Raw genomic sequence first — 21,730 nt, 5'->3', positions numbered from 1 at the left:
GCTTCTCTCTCCAGTGCTGAAACCTTCAAATGCATTATTATAGTAGACGATCATCTTCTGTAGTTAAGACACAGTAGGAAGGAGATTTTATTAGTCTGTAATTTTGTGTGACCCGGGTCCACAACTAGTCTTTTTTTAATAATTTAATCACAACTAAGGTTGTTTTGACTAGTGCTTGGTAGCAAATCTTGATTGGCCGTCTTCTTGTCATCCCTTTTACTCAACTTTAAATTTTTTAGATAATCACGCCTGAGTACAGAGAATCCATTAACACAACATCAAAGGAAAGCCACAAAGTTCATGTCTCCTGTGTTTATTGTTTACAGTAAGTGCCACTTCATTAATGCGCATTCATATACATCTTTTAAATCAAAGTCAGAGGACGTCAATATTCACAGTCGCTATTGACGTTAAGCAGCAACGGTGATGATGATGTTGATGACGGGACAGAAAGCAAAGCCCAACAGACACCAAATGGATTTAATGAAACATGCCAGACATGTTGAAACTGCATCTTAAATGATTACAACCCCTCAGAAACAGATGTGTTCTTGCCCATAGTTACCAATACTACTGGCTCCTCTGAATTGATCACAGAAAGTAAACGCAGATAAAGTGAAGGATCGACTGGTTGAGTGAGATCAGCCTGCTTGGTTCAGCCTCATTCAGGCTTTACTACCAAAAAGGTAAAAGACGTGGCGAGAGAATGTCTGAGCTGACGGAGAAATCCTTTTTCATGAGATGAAGACCGACAACCAGACGGGACAAGACAGCCTCCCTTTCCTTCAGTGATTAAACAACCTTTAACAAGCCTAAATAAAAAAAAAGGCCATTTCTTCTTTTCTGGTCTAAACTAATTCAGTTCAGGAGAAACGACTAAACTGAACGCTGATGTTTGTAGTCATTGACGAGGCTGCGTTCCATCGGTTTGGCTCTGTGAGGTGGGTGGGTGGTGGGTGGGCGCTCTACGAGTCGTTGACGGACATGCTCTCCATGGCGTTGGGCAGGTTTTGGTCTCCTCCTTCCTTCTTCTTCTTCTTCCCTCCCTCCTGCTGCTTCTTAGCCTTCTTGGACATCTCCACGTCGATGGGGGCGGGCTTAACAAACTTAATGATCTCTGTCAAACCTGCAGGGAGGGGGAAACAAAACGTCACTCACAAGCTGCAATTTTGCCCGTCCCCAAATTCATGAGCATCTTTTTAGTGGAGTGTCTCCTAGTCTCTGTCAGAGTAACATGCTGCAGTGTCATCAGGCGCTCCTGCTAAATTAAACAGGATCTGGGTCCGCTGCGTCATTTTTACATTTTCACAGAGACGGGAACGGCGATCTCACCAGGAGGCATGAACGCCCTGAGCTTCTCGGGGACGACGATGCCTTCGTCGGTTTGGTAGTTTTCCAGGATGGCGCACATCACGCGCGTTGTTGCACACATGGTGGCGTTTAACATGTGCACGAACTCTGCCTGCACGGCAAAGACAGGAAGGAGGGGGGGGGTGTCAGTGCTTTCATCTCAGATCGGACGGCTTCAGAGCGCCGCACGAGACAACTCTACGGGTGCTGGCGTCGCCGCGGCAACAACCGCAGTGGGAGCACAACTTGTTGATCCTAAATTGAAACTGTATGAATAGACGACATCTTACGTCAGCTCAAATAGTCTGAACTTAACCAGATGCTGATAAAGATTAGGAAATGGCGCTGGAAGGATACATGCAAGCAGCAGCGAGTAGAGTTAATATCCGCATAAGAAGAAAGTAAAGCAGAGACGAGGAAGGAACAGAAGGAGAGATAAAAATCAACCGGCCAACCATATTTTTACCGTCCAAAATACGAATTCTGACCGACTCCTGCTAAACATCTCCACATAATCCGTGTCACTACCCGATCCGTACCATCAGTTCATTTGCGCACGCGCGAACAGAATAACTTCCGGTAGGCAATTTTTCGTTTTTCTTACTTTTTATTCTTTTGTCTTTTTTTGGGCCTGGTGTTTCTTTTTGTATATCTTTGTATTTGTGTAAATATTGCATAATCTTAAAATGAAACAACAGAAATACCACACAGAAAATCTATGATTTTTTTTAAATAGCAAAAATATGGTTAGGGAAATAAAAATACATACACCATTTCCTTAAAGTACATAAAAAACATCTATAAACACATTTGAGTATATCTGATTTCGAATATTCCTCAGTTTTTTATCATTTATTTGTGTATTTTGTGCCTAATAAATGTATTTTTATAATGTATGCCTTGGCTTTGTCGTGTGTTGTTTGTTCTATTCCCTGTTCGGTTTTTGTAAAAAATAAACAATGGCTATTATAATGACGAGATCTTCTCTAGTTTATGATGTGTACACCAGAGGGCGGTAAAATCTCAATCGATAATTTTAACTTTCTAATAAAAAAAAATGTTAGTACAAGATTATATGTATAACAAAATTCACCTTATAATTAGGGATAAAAATATTTTTTTCCAGTCCTGTTTGAACAAATAATAAAACTAACAGAGTGCATTCAGACAATACAGATAAACGTTACGCAATGATATCTTCCTGGACTTCTGAGTATATCCGATGATGACGTCAAGCAATACAATGGAGCGAATTTAAAACGCATCAATTTCTTCCAGAAAAGTCTTCAATATTTTCTATACGATATAGTTTAGCATTCTTTAATGATTTAAGTATAGAAATAAGTATTTTCAGTACCGTAATTACATTATTTTCTTGGCGACCCGGAAGTTGTTCTGTTCGCGCGTGCGCAGAATCTGATGAAACGGATCGTGCTACCGGTACGGATCGGGTAGTGACAATCCCGCTAAATAATTAGCCTGAGCTAAACGCTAGTTGTTAGCAAACAGACATGACGTAGTTGCTGTTGTCGCGTCACATGTGTGAGTGTTGGTGTGTGTTTCTTGTCTTACGAGCTGACAGAGAAACATAAAGAAGCATCCACCCAAACGATGACTGAAAGACACGATTTATTTGGTACAAACATTTATTCGCCATGTGGCAGCTAGCCCTCTGAAATTTACTCACCAAACGGGAAATTTACTCGCATTTGGCATCTGGGGAGGGTTTATTTTGGACCCTGATAGCCAGGAAGGAAAAACAAGAGGAAGGACAGAAGGAAGGGAAAAGCAACTGAACAGATGCAATAAAGAAACCTAAGATGAAAAAAAAGGACGGACATAAGGTAGGGAGAGAGAAAAGAAGGCTAGAAGGAAAAACGTAAAAGGAAGTGAGGAATGAACCGGGAAAGGATATAACAGGAGGGAGCAAGCACACAAGAAAAGGAAAGACCTAATGAACAGAAGAGGAAAAGGAGGAGGAAAGGGTAGAAAGACAAAAGGAGGCACATAATTATGGGCAAAAGGAAGAAAGAAAGGACGTAGGGAAGGAAGGACGAAGGAAGAACATAAGGAATAAAAGGAGGAAAGGAAATAGGAAGAGCATAATAGAAGGAAGGAGGAAGACAATTAAAGAAGTACAAAAGGGAGGATGAGAAATAAGGCTGAGAAATACAAACATTTCTACTTACTCCCATTTACTGCATCCAGACCAGGAAAAGACAGATCAGTTTCCTGGGACTCTGGACGGGCCAGCTGCTGTCTAACCTTAGTAAATGTGGGATAATCTATACAAGCTGATACTCGGATACATTCAGTCAAAATGTTTCAAAAACAAGATTAAAAACGGCCTGAACGGTTCTTTGACAGGTTAGAGCCTTTCTTTCTACAGAGATCAGAGGACAGGGCAACTTTACAGGACCTGTCGTTCATGTCTTTTAGTTGATATTAGCAGACTTCTGTGTGACGGGATGCTTCCTAGTCGTTAAGACTCAAAAAGAGGCAAAAGTTAAAGTGCAACTGATGATGTCATCACGTTGAGTTTTTAAAGCAGCTCCTCTTTTTGCTGCCTGCAAAGTTCTGCATTATGTGCCTTTGTTATGGAGCCTTAAAGAAAAGCTAAAGAAAGGCCGTTTAACCGTGTCCAATAAATGCACTTGCCTTGTCCATCATCTTTTTGGTCTGTCCGTAGCGGATGCGGAGGCGTCTGGCCTGGTAGTCGGTGCAGTTTGAGCAGGAGACCAGCTCTCTGAAGGCCCCCGACCCGGGGAACCAGGCCTCCAGGTCCAGCTTCTTACTGGCGGCGTGGTTCAGGGCTCCTGTGAGGGCGGAGACAAAGCCGAGCGTTTGCTCAGGAATCTGATCCCACAAAGCCAACCTTCAGCTAGCGGCTTGGACTGGAGCATCTCAGAGAGAGAGAGAGACCTACCAGAGACGATGTTTACTATGCGATAAGGAATTCCCAGGGACTGGTAGAACTCCTCCGCCGTGCCGATCATCTCGTCAAACATCTCCCATGATTTGCCGTCGTGGGGGGAGGCGTAGACGAACTGCTCTATCTGCAACCAGAGACAGCGGGCTCAGTCTGGAAGCTGGGAGTTATCATGAAATCCATCATCTGAGGCTTCAGCAGCCACTCCTTTGAGCTGACCTTCTCGAACTGGTGCACCCTGAAGATCCCGCGGGTGTCCCTGCCGTGAGAGCCCACCTCCTGCCTGAAGCAGGTGGAGAAGCCGGCGTAGCGGATGGGCAGGTCCTCGGGCTTCAGCCACTCTTCCCTCAGGAAGGCGGCGATGGGCTGCTCAGAGGTGGCGATGAGGTATTTCTCGTCTATGGCGCTGTCGTCTGACTTCTCGCTGCTCTTACCGATGACCTGAGGGAAAGGTGGACAGGAAGATGAAGAGAGAGACAGAAATCCATTTCCAGGTGATTCAGGATCCTAAAGTAACCAAGAAATCCGACAGTAGGACTGGCCGATAGCGCAGATATTTCATGTATTGGGCTTTGTGCCACAGCGACGTCTAAAACGGCAGTATGGCTTTTCCACTACAAATCTCCACAGCCATGTTGAGGGAACGTGTTAGCTCTCCTAAATGCATCCCCCTCCAGAGCTCTGGAGGGCTCAGGTTTCAGGGTCAGAGATGCTGGAACAATAGCCAAGCGGCATGTTTCTACAGACAAACAGCTCTGGACCAATGAGAGGGGATCAGGAAGAGACGGCACATAAACAGGACTTTTAGATTCGAGCTCGTCTCAAAGAAAACTGAAAGCTGCGTCACTGAACAGCGGTCTTATAGCTCTTATGTGTACTAGCGCGCCGTGCCAAATGTTTTCACCGTTTCCGGATATTTAGCAGCTCGGTGTAGGGTCTAGTCAAAGTTTAGCCTTGGTGAGGGTCTGATTTTTGGTCAGAGGGATTTGTCTTAGATTATAGATCGTGGATTGTTTTACTTAATGTGCAGCCAAAGTGCAGGTTTGTTCACTAATCCAACTGGTTCAAAATAAAATAAAACTCCCGCTGTTGGATGTTGTGGAAACGAACTGCAAGAATTGTTGCTTTTCTCCTGCTGCTGCTGGGAGAAGGTTTTAGCGTCTGGCTCACCATTTGGATTTTGATTCCCGGCCATATCTGAAAGTATGAGTAAAGCCTGATGATTAAAACCTATAAAGTGATTTTAAAGATAGCCAGTGAGAATCTAATGCTTTGTGTAGAAGGTGCAGTGATGTCTTCTGGCCACCAGAGGGCACCGATGACATTTACATAGAAATCATCTCAGGCCCTTTTTTTACTCGCTTTTGAATTTTAAAATGCTTTTAGATTTTGTTTAATGCTCCACAGAGACGTTACGCAACACCCGACAGCCTCTGGTGAAATAAACAGCCGACAGAGTCACCAACCTTATAAAGCTCCTCGTCAAACTGGCTGAGCTGGGCCACTTCCTGCATCACCTCTTTCCTCATGAAGAAAGGCGTGTACAGCATGGTGTAGTTCTTGCTGTGGAGGATCCTTAAGGCATAGTTGATCAGAGCCTGCTCCAGGAACACCAGGGGCCCCTGAGCTCAGAACAGGAGAGGCAAACCATTAACATCCGCCGTAACTGGTCCTCTTGATACATTTTGCCGACCCTGACGTTTTCCCAGGGAGGGAGGAGCAGAAGAGTCCTGCTTGCGCTGGTCTACAGGAGCTAGCATGTCACCCGCTGTCCTACTCACCTTTAAAAAGTAACCTCTGCTCCCGGCCACAATGGCGCCCCTCTCTCCGTCAAAGCCGTCGATCATGACCACCAGGTCCACGTGAGAGTACTTCTTCTGGACGCCGCAGTCCCCCCAGGTACGCTCCACCTTGTTGTCTGCATCCTGGTGGCAGAAATGACACATGGGGGAGAGTTTAGGAGACGCTGGGCTACCTGGAATATGTCTCAGGAGAACGCTGGGCAACACAGCTAGAACCTGCTATCAGCCGGGTTTCTACAGGTTTGAGGAGGAGGCAGGGAAATGTTCAGCTGGAGTCAAAATCTGACCGTGGGTTTATAGCAGAGCTGCACCGTGAACAGTTTCATGGGTCCTGAGCTGTCCTGGCGTGTTGGAAACTCAACAATCCTACCTTTTACCATGTAGTGAATGCAACATACCCAGGCTGCCAGGTAGGGCCTAGCAACACGCCTCAGTGGCTTCATTACTACTGACTGAAGGAGACTCATTGGAGGCACACAGATTAAAGGAACTATTGAGAAGAAAACTTCCCTCATGCGAGAGAGAGAGAGAGAGAGCCGGAGTTTCAGCAGATAACAGGAAGGCTCAACGTTTCACAGCAAAGCTGCCCATGTTGCATCCAGGCTGCATTTGGAAACAGCGGCATCTTTTTGTCAGTTAAAGTAAAGCTCTGGCTGCGACTTGACTGATCTGTCAAGTTTTAAAGCTGCAGTAGGTCACTTTTGGATAAATCTTTGTTTACATATTTCTTAAAAGGTGTCACAACGTCCTGACGGTAAAATATGACAGATACAATCTGTGGGGAGAGGAGGAAACAAAGTAATCAGGCTGCTCTGGCTCCTGCCAGTGGCTCTAGTGCCCTTTGCAGCAATACGCCGCTCCCGGTCAGAATCAACCAATCAGAGCCAGGAAGAAATGTCTGACTCTGATTGGTTGTTAGCAGTGTCAATCACTGGTGTGTAGGAGCTGCTCACAGAGCTACTGCCGATTTCTGGAGTGGCACAGGCTCAGAACCTGGTTCTGATACGCACCTAGCCCATAATTCACTGCCTTTCAGTGTCTTTTTGGCCTTTATGTTGCTGCACGATGAAGCGTCTCCTAGTGTGTTTTTCTTTAAATTGGCAAACTTTTATTTACTTTGTTTATTGTAGCTGAGTTCACTTTGTTGCTTCCATCAGGTGTCACATAATTAATATCAGTGAACCCAGTGAATCTCTAGATTTAAAAACGATGACTATATCCAGCGGGTCCCATCAACCGCCCACCTCGTCATTGCTGATTGGTACAGACGGATGCAGGAGGTTGCCGATCTCCCTCAGGTATTCGAACCTCTCCGCCTCCAGCTTTATCCTCTCCCGGTCGGTTTTGTCCACCGCCTCGTCCACGAGCAGACGCACCTTCTTGATCTGTGTTACTGTCAGGGCCTGACGCAAGAAGAAGAAGAAAAAAAAAAAGAGGTAAGAGTGAGAGCTAAAACAGAGGAGAGCAACACGCCCAGATGTTTTCCCCAACACCTACCGACAGCGTTTCCGCCGTTAGCTCCTCCACGTTCTGGGCTTCCTCTGGCACAGACTCATCCTCCCCCACTGGTTCCTTCTTCTGCAACCAGCCACATTTATGCCATCATAAAAATAAAATAAAAAAAATAACAACTTAAAAGCATGGCATTCGTTCTCTCTTCCTTTTTCTGTCCGCTTGCTTCACAGACTGTCAAATGTTTCGCGTTGGTCTAGCAGATAAAAAATAAATAAATCCAAATGCAAGCTCAGTAAACTTAGTGGCGATGACCTGGCAACCTTCAAGGGCTGTGAAGATTTGTTGCCGAGGAGCTGCATCATCTCCTGCGTGTGTGCGTACCTTCATCTTCTCCCCGATGCTCTTGCTGCAGAGGTTCTTGGCTTTGTTCAGGTTGTCTGCGGTGAAGCGGCCTGTGGAAGAGGTGCAATCCGTCGGTGAGGACGTCAGCCAAGCTGCACACCTGTGCACACCTGCGATCTAGTCAAAGCGTCGCCGCGTGGAGCGCGCTGACAGCAGCGTCAGCGACGCGTTGCCATGCTGACCCGAACCGAAAGCGCCAGCAGCCGCACTGCAGGGCGAGGATGACCTGATGCTGCCTGAGATTGCATCAGATTCTAGACCATCAAGCCGGCTTCACGTTAAACGGGATTTTACACTTGTTTGTTCATTTTTATAAAACAAACGTTCATTTATTTATATCTCATATGCAATTAAAGCTCTTCTTGGACAACATTTGGATTCTCTATATGCTAACCATATGGCTCATAACTCATATTCCTCTGGCTAAGCTAGCATTAGCCTCCTCGCGAATAATTCACAGAAACACTCTTTCTGTCCGCCTCTAGCTTATTGCTTTGATATAGGAGATAAGTAAACTCCTCTTATAACATTCCGTCTATTTACGCCCATGAATTTTGCGTTGTTTGGTTCCTCTTCCCCGTGAGAGCCACGTTAACCTTAGCATCGTTAGCCGCGGTGCTAACGCTAGTTGCCGTGACTCAAACAGCCGCTTACATTTTCTCCACTCCGTGTCGGCGGCCACCAGTTTATCCACCAGCGTGACGTCCTTAAACCTCTTCCTCTGAGTCTCGCGGATGATCTCTGGATCGCCGCCTTTGTCGGTCCGAAACAGGTCCAAGTCGAGCACCATGTTTCCACGCTAGTCTGGCTGTCAGAGAGAGAGAGTGAATGAAGCCGCACCAGCCGGGGTTGCCAGATCCGGCCTTTCCGCACCGGCGTGCCCGTCACGTCATTCGTGACGGTGTTTTCTGGACACGGGCTAACCTTGTGGTGCATTCACGTGTACCTCGGGCACTGGATAACTGTTTTTGAAAATTTCAGAAATGATTTAATTAAGTCTTGTTAACACGAAATGTCAGCATGGTAGTAGAACAGAGAGCTTCATAATTAAGATTGAGAATTTTACAGATGTTTTTTATTTGTATTATTTGCTTTTATTAATTAATGAAGCTCTTTTTTTTTACCGGAACACCTTTAAAATGGGTTTAAACTTATGAGAAATACAATTTTTTTTATCAGAAATGTGTAATACTGTCTTAATTAATGATTCCAGCCGTTCATTGTCTTCTGCTTATCCGAGTTTTGGGCTCGGGGGCAACAGGTCTATGACGAAATCCCAGACATCCCACTCCTCAGCTAAATACTCGAGCTCATTCAACAAGGGAGTGGTGGTCTGGTGGTGGGGGTCGGGACCATAGACATATATATATATATATATATATATATATATATAATCTTATATTATGTCTATTGTCGGGACCCCCAAGGGGTCGCAAGATGATCCAAATTTCTGAATCTACAATGTCAAATATTTTATACATACTTTTTTAATATAGTAAGTTTATTGGGGGAGGGGGGTGGCTCAAAAATGGATCTATTCGACGTCAGAAAACATCCAAGTATTTTCGCTTAAATATGTAAAATTTATCCAAATTATTTTCAACTTTTTTGTGCGGAAATGTAGTGTCTAGTAACTTACTTTCTTTAATCAACAGTTATGTAATTTTTTTTTCATTATTACGATAACATTAGGTGTACAAGAATATGAGGATAGACACAGGGGGGAACCTGCAGTCTTTTGTAAGAGTTCTCATAAAATTACTACTATACTCTCACAATTTAGACTTTGTTCTCGTAATTTTTTAAAGAGAGAGAGAAAAAAACACACTCCACCAAAAGCACATCACCAGTCTGTGGCACTGTTATTTTCAGGGTTGCTGGCTGAAAAGTTTTGGAACCTCTGGTCTATTGGTTAGACAGTGAGAAAGCTGCAAGAACCCAGTTCGATCCCTGCAAACTGCTAGCATTGCAAGCTGCCTCTCAGTGTATCAGCCCACTAAACACACAGACAAATTACCCCTCTATGAGGGAAAATATTAAAGGGAACATATTATTATATTATTCTGGAGTATCCCAAAGTGCTCCCAGGCCAGAAAGGTTCCTCCAGCAAGTTCTGGGTCGCCTCCTCCCAGTGGGAAGTGCCTGGATAATCTCCAAAGGGGACACCCTGATCAGGGGTCTCATTTATAAAACTTTGCATAGAATCCATACTAAACGTGTACATATGACCAAAAAAAAGGCATACGTAAAAAAAATAATAATAAAAAAAATCTGATTTATAAAACCATACACCATTAAAACAATTCTAAAACCATACACTTGCACAACGCATGCAATTTTTCTTTATAGATCACAGCTCCACCTGAACGTTTGCATACCTGGATCCCGCCTCATGTTCTGCCCTTTACATGCACAGATTCATAAATGATAAATGGAAACATTTGCGTTTAATCTCCCTCTGGAATAACTGCTATAATAGAACAGTATGGAGCATTTACAACAGGAGCAGTGTCCATTGCTGCATGAAGCCCCAGGCCACCTCTGCCATCTTACCATCACTGGGGGTGAACAAGACACCAAGATACTCCTGCACTTGAGACAGAGGCTGACCCCCAACCCAGAGGGGGCAATCCGCCTTTTTCCAGTGGAGAACCTTGGCCTCAGACTTTAGAGGAGCTGACTCTCATCCCACCTGTTTCCCCCTTCTGCAGCGAACCGCTCCAGAGGACACTGGAGATCATGGCCCTAAGAAGCCAACAGCGCCACGTCATTCGCAAAAAGGAAAGACGGGATCCCGAGGTTCCCAAACCAGACAAAAGTGATAGCCAGACAAAAATACAGTGGGCACCAAGGTTAGATTATTTCAGTAGAGAAACGGGTTTTCAGCTGAGGTTTATTATACAGTTATTATTTAAAAAAATATGTTTAACAATCATGATAATACAACAAGTTACATTTACACACAGATAGATAGATAGATAGATAGATAGATAGATAGATAGATAGATAGATAGATAGATAGATAGATAGATAGATAGATAGATAGATAGATAGATAGATAGATAGATAGATAGATAGATAGATAGATAGATAGATAGATAGATAGATAGATAGATAAACCTTCCATTCAACTCAAAATATTTGGACAATTTCAGATAGGCACAAGGATAAATAGGTGTAAACACATATTTATAATATATGTACTGTATTTTAAAACAACATATAACTGTCATTCTTGAAAGTAACTTTAGATACATAGTGCTTATTTTCAAAGTGTTTAAAGTGGTAGCAGCATTTTACAAGACATTACCTACTTAAGTACTTATATTTATGTATATTACTGCATGCATAAAGTCATAATTCATAGTGCAAAGTTGTGTCTGAGGCCCGGCCCGTTACTACTGCAGCATGATGTACGCAAAGTGGTTACAGTTCGGAAAGAAGTATGGCTCTTGACATGAAAATCCTTCCGCATATCATCATAAACCAAAGTGATCCACACGCCCCAGGGAATCAAATATTGAGTTATGTGTGGCTTAATAAACTGGAACGACGAAGGGAACAAGTACTGAACACATGGGTGGGGGGGGGGGGGGGACAAGCTGCAAAAAGGCAGAAAAAGCCAAGTAACCATGCAGAATCTGTCGCAATTTGCTCCACATCAGTGTACATTTATGGGTAAATTCAAAGAGCTCTCTCAAGAAACCATCACAAATTGACTGTTGCAAAAAAAAAAAAAAAAATCACTCTAAGGGGTTGGTTCTAGAAACATTTCCACGCTTCTGAATGGTGGGGCCAAAATCCTCAATTGGAAAGAGCATAATTTCTCCACTGAGATAGACTGGCGACCTGTTCAGGGTGTACCCCGCCTCTCGCCCATTGGATGCTGGAAAGAGGTACCAGCAACCCTCGCGACCCAATGAGGGACAAGCATGATGGAAAATGGATGGATGGATAATTTCCCCACAATTCAGTCACGACCCAGTGGCCTTTGGACGGTTTCTGACAGAAGAGTCAAAAGAAGAGCTCTAAAAGAGCCAAGCGCGATTCACAGACAGTATTTCCAGCAAAGCCATAGGTAATCCACTGCACAAGACTCCACTGCCGAAGAAAAAGAAATGAGTTTAAGTTTGCTGCTGAATATTTGGACGGGTAAATGAAATGGAAAGTATAATCTGGTCAAATGAGACCAGAGTTGAACTCCACGGGTGTCATGGCAGACACCATGTTGGGACGAACGGCACCCCGACACCAGAAATACTGGCAGGTCAAGTCCCTAGTTTGTGTGGATAACTTGGGTCGTCGCTGACATCCGGTGTGAATTTCCAGCCCCTACAGAAAGATATGTACTGCAAAAACAAGATCTTAATCTCTCCCCCCCAGTTGTGTCTGGTGCTTTAAGCATGCACTCTCCTGCAGTCCTGGCCGTCCTCCACGTGCCGCTGTTTCCCGCTCAGCGCCATCCCCGCCTCCTGGATAGCCAGCTGCAGAGCAGCTCCTGCCGGGACGCGAGCAAACCCTTCCTCCGTGATGTTGTTGATCTTCAGGTAAGCGCCCGGTCTGTGCAGGGCCACGCCGTGGAGGTGAGAGAAGAGCAGCGGAAAGTCGCGGGGCAACGAGTAGTGAGAGGCCAGCCTCAGCTCGGTGGGGATGTCCGTCTCCTGGCTGTACTTGAAGACGGCCGCCATGTACTTAGACAGGTCTTCTCCCCGGGCTTTGGCTCGGCCCAGCTCTTCTCCAATCAGCCGGATGATGGCTTCAGAGCTGCAGGCATTTGCCGTCAAGTCCGACTTGTCGTCTCGGGTCGCCTCTGGGTCACGGCTCTGCCTGAGTCCCGGAGAGCAGATCACCAGGACGAAGTCGCTCTCCCGGATCTGCCGACAGTACCAGGCCATTCCGCCCTCCTCCGCCACGCCCAGAGAGTCCCAAAGGTCCAGGCACACCTGAGAAGACATCACTCCTTCAGCGTCCAGCAAAGGTATTCACAGCCATGCAGTTTGTTTCCTAACCAATGTTTCACATGACAATCACAAACCATGACAATCACAGATTTTTAAAGAAATGTCTGTAGCAGATTTTCACGTTCGGAGACTGAACGGTTTGCCCATTCTTCTTTGTAGATTAGCCCGAGCTCAGTCGCACTGAACGGTAAGCGCCTTTGATCTGTGGTGAAAACTTTGACTAGGCCAGGTCTAATGCAGGAGTTTAGGCTCTGGCTGTGTGTCTAAGGTGGTTTTGCTGCAGGAAGAAGAAAATCCACCCCAGTCTCAAAGCTTCTGCAGCCTCTATTAGATGTTTTGTCCAGACTGTATTTAAGCGCCGCCCGTCTACATCAACTCCGATCAGCCTCCTTATCTCAGCTCCACTGAAATAAATTTTAAGCTTTTGCTATTTGTTTTTAAATGTTTGAACAACGTTGCTCTGCCATGTTTATGTGAGCTGCTTCAGCCGTACTGCCCATCCAGATCCCTTAGATCAGCTGATCGGCTGCTGCTGACTGTCCCTAAAACTGATCATTTGCTGCTGCTGCTCCCAAGTTATGGAATAATTTACCACTGAGAATCAGACAGGCCTCCCCTTTTCCTGGTATTAAATTTCAGACTTAAAAACACACTTATTTTTTTTTCTTGCCTTTTAATACACTTGTCGTGTAAGGCATTTTAAAATATTCCATGCTATGAACCTAATTTTTGGCTTTTTGATGATCTGCGTGTATGTTTTGTATGTTTTTAACTTATTTTCTTAACCTATTTTTGTTTTAATGTTCAGTACATTGGCCACGTCTGCGTTTTTTAAAATGGACTGTAGAAGTTAAGCTGATTGATTACTTGATTGATTGATTGATTGATTGATTGATTAATTGATTGATTGATTGATTGATTGATTGATTGATTGATTGATTGATTGATTGATTGATTGATTGATTGATTGCAGGTGAAAAAAGGGAGAGTTTGGTCTTGTTTGTTTGACCCCAGCATCTTCTTCCACATGTTCGTTAATAGGCGGACCACATTTTGCTGGAATGTGAGGAAAACTAGAACAGAAGCAAATAGGGCAGATCACCTTGGTTGCCATGTGCTGCTGTACGAAGGCGCCCAACTGCATGACAGCTTTTACATGAGCAGGGCCATCATGGCCACTGTAGCAGATCAGAAGGCGGGGAGGGGTCGGCGCGTCCCCAGCCCACAACACCACTTCCTTTTGGGTCTTGTTCTCTTCATGGAAGGGGAGAATTTCTACGTGGATCACAAAGAGACATGTAGCATTTTACTCACAGGTGCATGGCACATTGGGATTACTTATGGTTTGATTTGTGTCGATTTGCACCTGGGTTTACATCCACTTGCTTCCTGTGCGTCTTTGACCTCCAACACAATAAAGCAGCCAGCAGGACTCCAAATATGGCTGCCGCAGGCAGACACAGAGCTAACACCACAGCAAAGGACAGAGAGCTATCTGCTGATGGAGGAGAACAAATCAGATGTTGAATCAGAGTTAGACTTCTGTGAAATACTTTGAAACTTTGACTAAAGCGCTTATTCCCACATTGCAAACAACACTTTACCCGATCAGATTCTAACTCCGGAGTCACAAGAAGAGGAATCATAAACAAGCTGAGTTTTTTTTTTGTTTTTAAAGCTGTGCAATTGAGAATTATTTTCACATAGATGTATACAGTATATTTTGGGATTAACTCCATAGTATTCAATAAAACGCCTTCAGGCTACAATATTCAGTCTTCTGTGGTGAGAACCCTGCCAGCCGCCCACATCTTCATCCTGTAACATTTGCCCTCTAACTTGTAAAAGCTCCTTAAATCTGTCGCACCCCGGGGATATCTGGACATAAAGCTGAAGCATCATTAAAGCCTTGCTTACTTTTCTGAGAGCCGTTGACATGAATCTTGAAGAGTTTTCTTACGGCATCCACCTGCTTAGCAGCGATCTGTGACAGAAGGACATGTTTAACATTAAAATACATTTGTGGCTTAAAAACCAGAAAACAGAACAGCGTTCAGTCTGATTGGTTGATGTCTTGGCCCACTGTAAAATGCATTATTATTCTATTCATCTTGTGTTGAAGGAGTTTGTACATTTGGTCCTGTGACAAAAACATACTTAAAAGCATTTTTCAGGGATTTTGTGTGACAGACCAACACAAAGTAGCGGTCTGCCCTCAGTCTCAAGTCTTTTGCCTCCGGCAGCTTTTTCTTCCCAGCTACCTCTGTATTTAGCTCCATCCACCTTCACGTCCACTCTGACCCGCTCAGCCTTTCCAGCCCACGAAAAGCATCCCCACACAGCATGCTGCTCCACGATTCACTGTGAGGATGTTGTGCTTAGTCTCTCACTACACTTAGGGCCTGATCCTCAAGAGGTTTGCACGTACAATAATGAAACACGTGCAAACTAGTTAGCGTGTACAAAGCAATTTCTGTGTGTAAAATGAGCGGAAAAGTGGGACCGTACGGCTCCTTCCCAAAGTCAGAGGGAGTTCAGAGAGGGGCTGATGGCTGGTTTTATGATTGTTATGTAATCCTTTAAATTAAATGTGTGTAATTTCTTGTCTTTTTTTTTTTTTTTTTTACATTTGTAGCACTTTGAGACACTTTTATTATCAACGTTATTCCATCCATTTATCTCCAGCGGTCAACGGGCAAGGCAGGCGAGGCAGGGTCCTGCCAACGACCTGGAGGGAGGTTTTCAGTCGATGGGGGCTGGAAGAGTTCCACTCAGTTGTCGCTTTTGACACGGGCATAATCTGTGATGCATGTGCAGTTAGAATAATGATGAACAGGCGTAAATCTGAATGGTCAGCTGTAATGTTTACTTCTTAAACTGAGAAAAATAGAAAGAAAATAAAACTTTTGTCTTCTGCAAAACAACAACCGTTCTTTTTGGGTTTTTTTTTTAGGATAATAAGTAATATTGTCTGTAATAAAAGAAAAAGTTGAATAACAGAGGTTCTCTTTATTTTTTTTAAAAATGGCTGTGTGCGTCCTAGGTGTGTGGAGAGATTATGTGTTGGCCGTTTCTGACTGGTATCCAGAAACTGAAACGTTGCTCAGCGTGTCCTCTTTCTGTTACGGTAGCTCCCAAACTGCCAGTAGAACACGCTATTGGCTCATTTAAATGTTGGTTTTGCACAACTTATCCATTGAAGATTCAATCTTTGTAGATCAGCCACAACATGACAACTTATTGTACACGCATTGTTTTTTTCTGCTCATATAATTTAGCGCTCCTTATTTGGGATCTTTGAAGATCAGGCTCTTAATATGCTGCATGTAGGCCACAAAGTTCCATTTGTGTCAGATCTAGCCGGAGCAATTCTACGTTTTCTGCAATTCCCACATTTGTTGTGCCAAACTTTAGACTAGATTTGTTACGGCTTTTTTTCTTGTCAACAGCGGTCAACAGCGGGATTAAATATCCCCTTTTACAAAACTTTTATAAAACAGTTGCATTTATTCTAAGATTAAAGGTGGACAGCTGTAAACAATTGTGACTTCTAAAGGGTAATAAGTAGACCTCGATTTGAATTAGGGCATTATAGTAAAGTGAGCTAAATACAAGTCAGTGCCACATTTTTCAGGTCCTTCAAATCTAAGCACTGCTTTTCAATAGTCTTTCACAGTTCCACTCCTAATGAAATACATGTAGTTTGTGATTATATAAAGTGGCGAAAAACATTTTAGACATCACAACCAGACTTTCCATCATTTTGTGTCCAGATTTCAAACTTATCATTCCAGGACGGTGGAAATGTATCCCGCCTACACATGACAGAAATGACGTGACAATGGGTTTCAAACTTTAGTCTGTAAATAGCTCATATTCAATGGGATAAATGTAGGTGCTGTTCTGACAAAAACACACAACAAAAACAAAACAAAACTGAAAGATGTTGGGAAAACAAACGAAGAAGACAGTAGAAATCAGAAGAGGTTCATGCCTCACCGTACAGTTGTAGTTGGTTCCTTCATGAAGGTCGCTCAGCTGAAAACTGTGGTGGGTTTGGTTCCTCGAGGAATCCTGAGAAAAATTGCACTAGTTTTATCAGTTATTTGCACAGATAAAAGCCGGAGAAATCCGGTGTTAAGCATGAAGTTGGAGATGCTTTTTTTTTTAATAATGGGGACTGACTGCAGTGTCACAGTCAAGAAGTTCAGAATCCAGAGACAGATGTCCGTGTTTTCAACCAGAAAAGGGGGGATTGCTTCTTCCAGGTCAGAACTGTTCTTTGCCTCAAGCAGAAGAGTTAAAGCAGCCATGGTAGACTGCAGCTATGCTTTCTTTACATTCAGGAAAGCTCCTGTTGAATATTTTTAGGACCTATGTGTAACATTGTTTGAGAGATGTTTTTGCATCCTTCATTTAGTCGACTTCTGAAAAGTAACCTTAGGCTGTTTGGCTGTACTATAGGGAACTCCTAAAATACATGTCAAGGTTCATTTGTAGTATCCATCCTTATTTTTATTAATATGTTGTTTCTGTTTCTGACCTCCTGCACAAATGTTTAAATAAAAATTGTTTTGAATAAGGCTTGATGTTGTGATTGGTAGATGACTATATATTGTTGCTGTTCACCCTCTGGATTCAGCAGGATTTTTTCTGAAGGATTCCTAATTGTTTCTCTGGCCATGGTGTGACCACTTTGCTGACTGGGTCACAAACCAGTTGTCTGGGCCTTGGTGAAGGTCTGCGCTTTTCATGAGCTTTTCCAGTTTATCCACGATTCCAAATAATAGGGGGAGTGGTGGCCTAGTTGCATTGTGCTTGTGTCTCGGAGGTTCTAGGTTCATCTCCCACACACAGCCACTCTGGATCCCTGAGCAAGAGCCTTAAGCTCACATTGCTCCCTGGGCACCGCACAGTGGCAGCACACTGCTCCCCCAAGAGGATGGGTTAAAAGCAGAGAACAAATTTCATTGGAATGTGTGTTGCAATGACAACAAATGTGATGATTATTATTAAATATTTCTACAATACTTGAACAATAATTCAAAAATGTAAAACTTCATATATAACTATATACAAATCTCTATATAGTTTTTAACCTTTACCTGTAGAACTGACATCAGGAAAACTGAAAACCTTTCAATTTTGTGGCAAACTAAACTGATTCAACAGCATTTTTTACAATATCTTTCTCAATCAGATCAACTAGACAGACATCAATTGATAGTGTGAATATGTTGGCGTAGTAAACACTAGGGGGCAGCCTGAAGATGAAATCACAGCTCACATGGAATAAAGGCATCTTTACTCTGCATACAGCACAACTACAGGAGCCTTTGTCTGGGGTTTATAAAAATAAAAATATGACAAACGGACTCCAAGGTACTGCAGTCTGATATGAACTGTCAAGTAGATGCAACATCAGCGACATGAAATACTGTAGCAACCCCCCATTTCCTCTGATAACAAGAAGGAGCTCAGAAGAGCTGTTTGCAAAACTCTCCTGCATTTACCCCATATGTCCACCAATGGCACTGTTGGTAATCTTCTGTAGCATTACTAGTGCAGTTCATTTAGGTATAAAGCATGTTCAGCCCCTCCCTGGGCTGCCACCTTACCGTGGTGGAGGGGTTTGAGTGTCCCAATGATCCTAGGAGCTATGCTGTCAGGGGCTTTAAGCCCCTAGTAGGGTCACCCAAGGCAGACAGGTCCTAGGTGAGGGACCAGACAAAGTGCAGCCCAAAATGCCCCTTATGATGAATACAATTATTGGACCTCGTGTTCCCTCGCCCGGACGCGGGTCACCGGGGCCCCACTCTGGAGCCAGGCCTGGAGGTGGGGCACGTTGGCGAGCGTCTGGTGGCCGGGCTTTTGCCCATGGAGCCCGGCCGGGCTCAGCCCGAAGAGGCGACATGGGTCCCCCTTCCGATGGGCTCACCACCTGTCGGAGGGGCCAAAGGGGTCGGGTGCAATGTGTAACGGGTAGCAGTGGAGGGCGGGGACCTTGGCGTTCCGATCCTCGGCTGCAGAAGCTGGCTCTTGGGACGTGGAATGTCACCTCTCTGGTGGGGAAGGAGCCTGAGCTTGTGCGCGAGGTTGAGAAGTTCCGACTAGAGATAGTCGGACTCACCTCGACGCACCGCTCTGGCTCCGGAACCAGTCTCCTTGAGAGGGGCTGGACATTCTTCCACTCTGGAGTTGCCCATGGTGAGAGGCGCCGAGCTGGGGTTGGCATACTTGTTGCCCCCCATCTCGGTGCCTGCACGTTGGGGTTTTCCCCGGTGAACGAGAGGGTGGCCTCCCTCCGCATTCGTGTGGGGGGACGGGTTCTGACTGTTGTTTGCGCTTATGCGGCAAACAGCAGTTCAGATTACCCACCCTTTTTGGAGTCCTTGGAAGGGGTACTGGAGAGTGCCCCTCCTGGGGACTCCCTCGTTTTGCAGGGGGACTTCAACGCTCACGTGGGCAATGACAGTGGGACCTGGAGGGGCGTGGTTGGGAGGAATGGCCCACCTGATCTGAACTCGAGTGGTGTTTTGTTGTTGGACTTCTGTGCTCGTCATGGATTGTCCATCACAAACACCATGTTCAAGCATAAGGGTGTCCATATGTGCTCTTGGCACCAGGACACCCTAGGTCGCAGTTCAATGATCGACTTTGTTGTCGTTTCATCTGATCTGCGGCCGCATGTCTTGGACACTCGGGTGAAGAGAGGGGCGGAGCTCTCCACCGACCACTACCTGGTGGTGAGTTGGCTCCGATGGCGGGGGAGGAAGCCGGTCCGACCGGGCAGGCCCAAACGTACTGTGAGGGTTTGCTGGGAACGTCTGGCGGAGTCCCCTGTGAGGCGGAGCTTTAACTCCCACCTCCGGGAGAACTTTAAACACGTCCCGAGGGAGGCGGGGGACATTGAGTCTGAATGGACCATGTTCCACGCCTCTATTGCTGAGGCGGCTAGTCGGAGCTGTGGCCGCAAGGTTGTCGGTGCATGTCGTGGCGGCAACCCTCGAACCCGCTGGTGGACACCAGCGGTGAGGGAAGCCGTCAAGCTGAAGAAGGAGTCCTATCGGGCTTTTTTGGCCTGTGGGACTCCGGAAGCAGCTGATGTGTACCGGCAGTCGAAGCGGCAGGCGGCTCGGCTGGTCGCCGAGGCAAAAACTCGGGCGTGGGAAGAGTTCGGAGAGGCCATGGAGAAAGACTTCCGTACGGCTTCGAAGCGATTCTGGTCCACCATCCGGCGTCTCAGGAGGGGGAAGCAGTGCAGTACCAACACTGTTTACAGTGGGGGTGGTGTGCTGCTGACCTCGACTCGGGACGTCGTGCGTCGGTGGGCGGAATACTTCGAAGACCTCCTTAATCCCACCAACACGTCTTCCATTGAGGAAGCAGAGCCTGAGGACTCTGGGTCGGGTTCTCCCATCTCTGGTGCTGAGGTTGCCGAGGTTGTTAAAAAGCTCCTCGGTGGCAAGGCTCCGGGGGTGGATGAGATTCGCCCTGAGTACCTTAAGGCTCTGGATGTTGTGGGGCTGTGTTGGTTAACGCGGCTCTGCAACATTGCGTGGACATCGGGGGCAGTTCCCCTGGATTGGCAGACTGGGGTGGTGGTCCCCCTATTTAAAAAGGGGGACCGGAGGGTGTGTTCCAACTACAGAGGAATCACACTCTTAAGCCTCCCTGGTAAGGTCTATTCAGGGGTTCTGGAAAGGAGGGTCCGTCGGATAGTCGAATCTCGGATTCAGGAAGAGCAGTGTGGTTTTCGTCCTGGCCGTGGAACACTGGACCAGCTCTATACCCTCAGCAGGATTCTTGAGGGGGCATGGGAGTTTGCCCAACCAGTCTACATGTGCTTTGTGGATCTGGAGAAGGCATTCGACCGTGTCCCCCGGGGGATCCTGTGGGGGGTACTCCGGGAGTATGGAGTACCGGACCCTTTAATAAGGGCTGTCAGGTCTCTGTACGACCAGTGTCAGAGTCTGGTCCGCATTGCCGGCAGTAAGTCGGACTCGTTTCCGGTGAGAGTTGGACTCCGCCAAGGCTGCCCTTTGTCACCGATTCTGTTCATAACTTTTATGGACAGAATTTCTAGGCGCAGCCAAGGTGTTGAGGGGATCCGCTTTGGTGGCCTTAGGATTGCGTCTCTGCTATTCGCGGATGACGTGGTCCTATTGGCTTCATCCGGGCGTGATCTACAGCTCTCACTGGAGCGGTTCGCAGCCGAGTGCGAAGCGGCCGGGATGAAAATCAGTGCCTCCAAATCCGAGACCATGGTCTTGAACCGGAAAAGGGTAGAGTGCCTTCTCCGGGTTGGGGAGGATGTCCTGCCCCTAGTGGAGGAGTTCAAGTATCTTGGGGTCTTGTTCACGAATGAGGGGAAGATGGAGCGGGAGATCGACAGGCGGATTGGTGCAGCGTCTGCTGTGAAGCGGGCGCTGTACCGATCCGTTGTGGTGAAGAGAGAGCTGAGCCAAAAGGCGAAGCTCTCGATTTACCGGTCGATCTACGTTCCTACCCTCATCTATGGTCACGAGCTTTGGGTCGTGACCGAAAGAACGAGATCCCGGATACAAGCGGCTGAAATGAGTTTTCTCCGTAGTGTGTCTGGGCTCTCCCTTAGAGATAGGGTGAGGAGCTCAGTCATCCGGGGAGGACTCAGAGTAGAGCCGCTGCTCCTCCACGTCGAGAGGAGCCAGTTGAGGTGGCTCGGGCATCTGGTCAGGATGCCTCCTGGACGCCTCCCTGGAGAGGTGTTCCGGGCACGTCCCACCGGGAGGAGGCCCAGGGGAAGACCCAGGACACGCTGGAGGGACTATGTCTCCCGGCTGGCCTGGTAA

The 21,730-nt window shown here is 45.9% G+C and overlaps 2 protein-coding genes across 3 annotated transcripts; both read right to left on the bottom strand.

Moving 5' to 3' along the window:
* Nucleotides 1–297: 297 nt before the first annotated feature.
* Nucleotides 298–8,803, bottom strand: sars1 (seryl-tRNA synthetase 1). Its single transcript, XM_012849286.3, has 11 exons — nucleotides 8,593–8,803; nucleotides 7,918–7,988; nucleotides 7,579–7,659; nucleotides 7,326–7,484; nucleotides 6,061–6,204; nucleotides 5,746–5,901; nucleotides 4,499–4,720; nucleotides 4,277–4,406; nucleotides 4,009–4,166; nucleotides 1,333–1,462; nucleotides 298–1,126 (listed from the first exon to the last, which is right to left on the bottom strand). Exons 1-11 carry the CDS (start codon nucleotides 8,726–8,728, stop codon nucleotides 966–968), a joined length of 1,548 nt encoding a protein of 515 aa, XP_012704740.2. The 5' UTR covers nucleotides 8,729–8,803; the 3' UTR covers nucleotides 298–965.
* Nucleotides 8,804–10,979: 2,176 nt separating this feature from the next.
* Nucleotides 10,980–16,973, bottom strand: si:ch211-207e14.4 (interleukin-17 receptor D; the record flags this gene model as incomplete). 2 transcript variants are annotated; one of them, XM_036151226.1, is given in 5 exon segments in its annotated part: nucleotides 10,980–12,881; nucleotides 14,002–14,174; nucleotides 14,266–14,397; nucleotides 14,817–14,883; nucleotides 16,899–16,973. In XM_036151226.1, coding segments are annotated over 5 exon segments (993 nt in total), but the record flags the coding sequence as incomplete, so codon positions are not given.
* Nucleotides 16,974–21,730: the final 4,757 nt, after the last annotated feature.

This window comes from Fundulus heteroclitus, chromosome 1 (genome assembly GCF_011125445.2).
Source record: "Fundulus heteroclitus isolate FHET01 chromosome 1, MU-UCD_Fhet_4.1, whole genome shotgun sequence".
NCBI lineage: Eukaryota > Metazoa > Chordata > Actinopteri > Cyprinodontiformes > Fundulidae > Fundulus > Fundulus heteroclitus.
This window is presented reverse-complemented; position numbering and strand designations above follow the sequence as displayed.

What these genes read in the sequence shown, in the direction of transcription:
- sars1 (XM_012849286.3), bottom strand. Translation starts at nt 8,728, where the DNA reads ATGGTGCTCGACTTGGACCTGTTTCGGACCGACAAAGGCGGCGATCCA. An exon ending in GCATCGGGGAGAAGATGAAG is followed by an intron (nt 7,660 to 7,917) that starts GTACGCACACAC and finishes GGCTGGTTGCAG; the next exon opens with AAGAAGGAACCAGTGGGGGA. An exon ending in GCAGAGGTTACTTTTTAAAG is followed by an intron (nt 5,902 to 6,060) that starts GTGAGTAGGACA and finishes TTCTGAGCTCAG; the next exon opens with GGGCCCCTGGTGTTCCTGGA.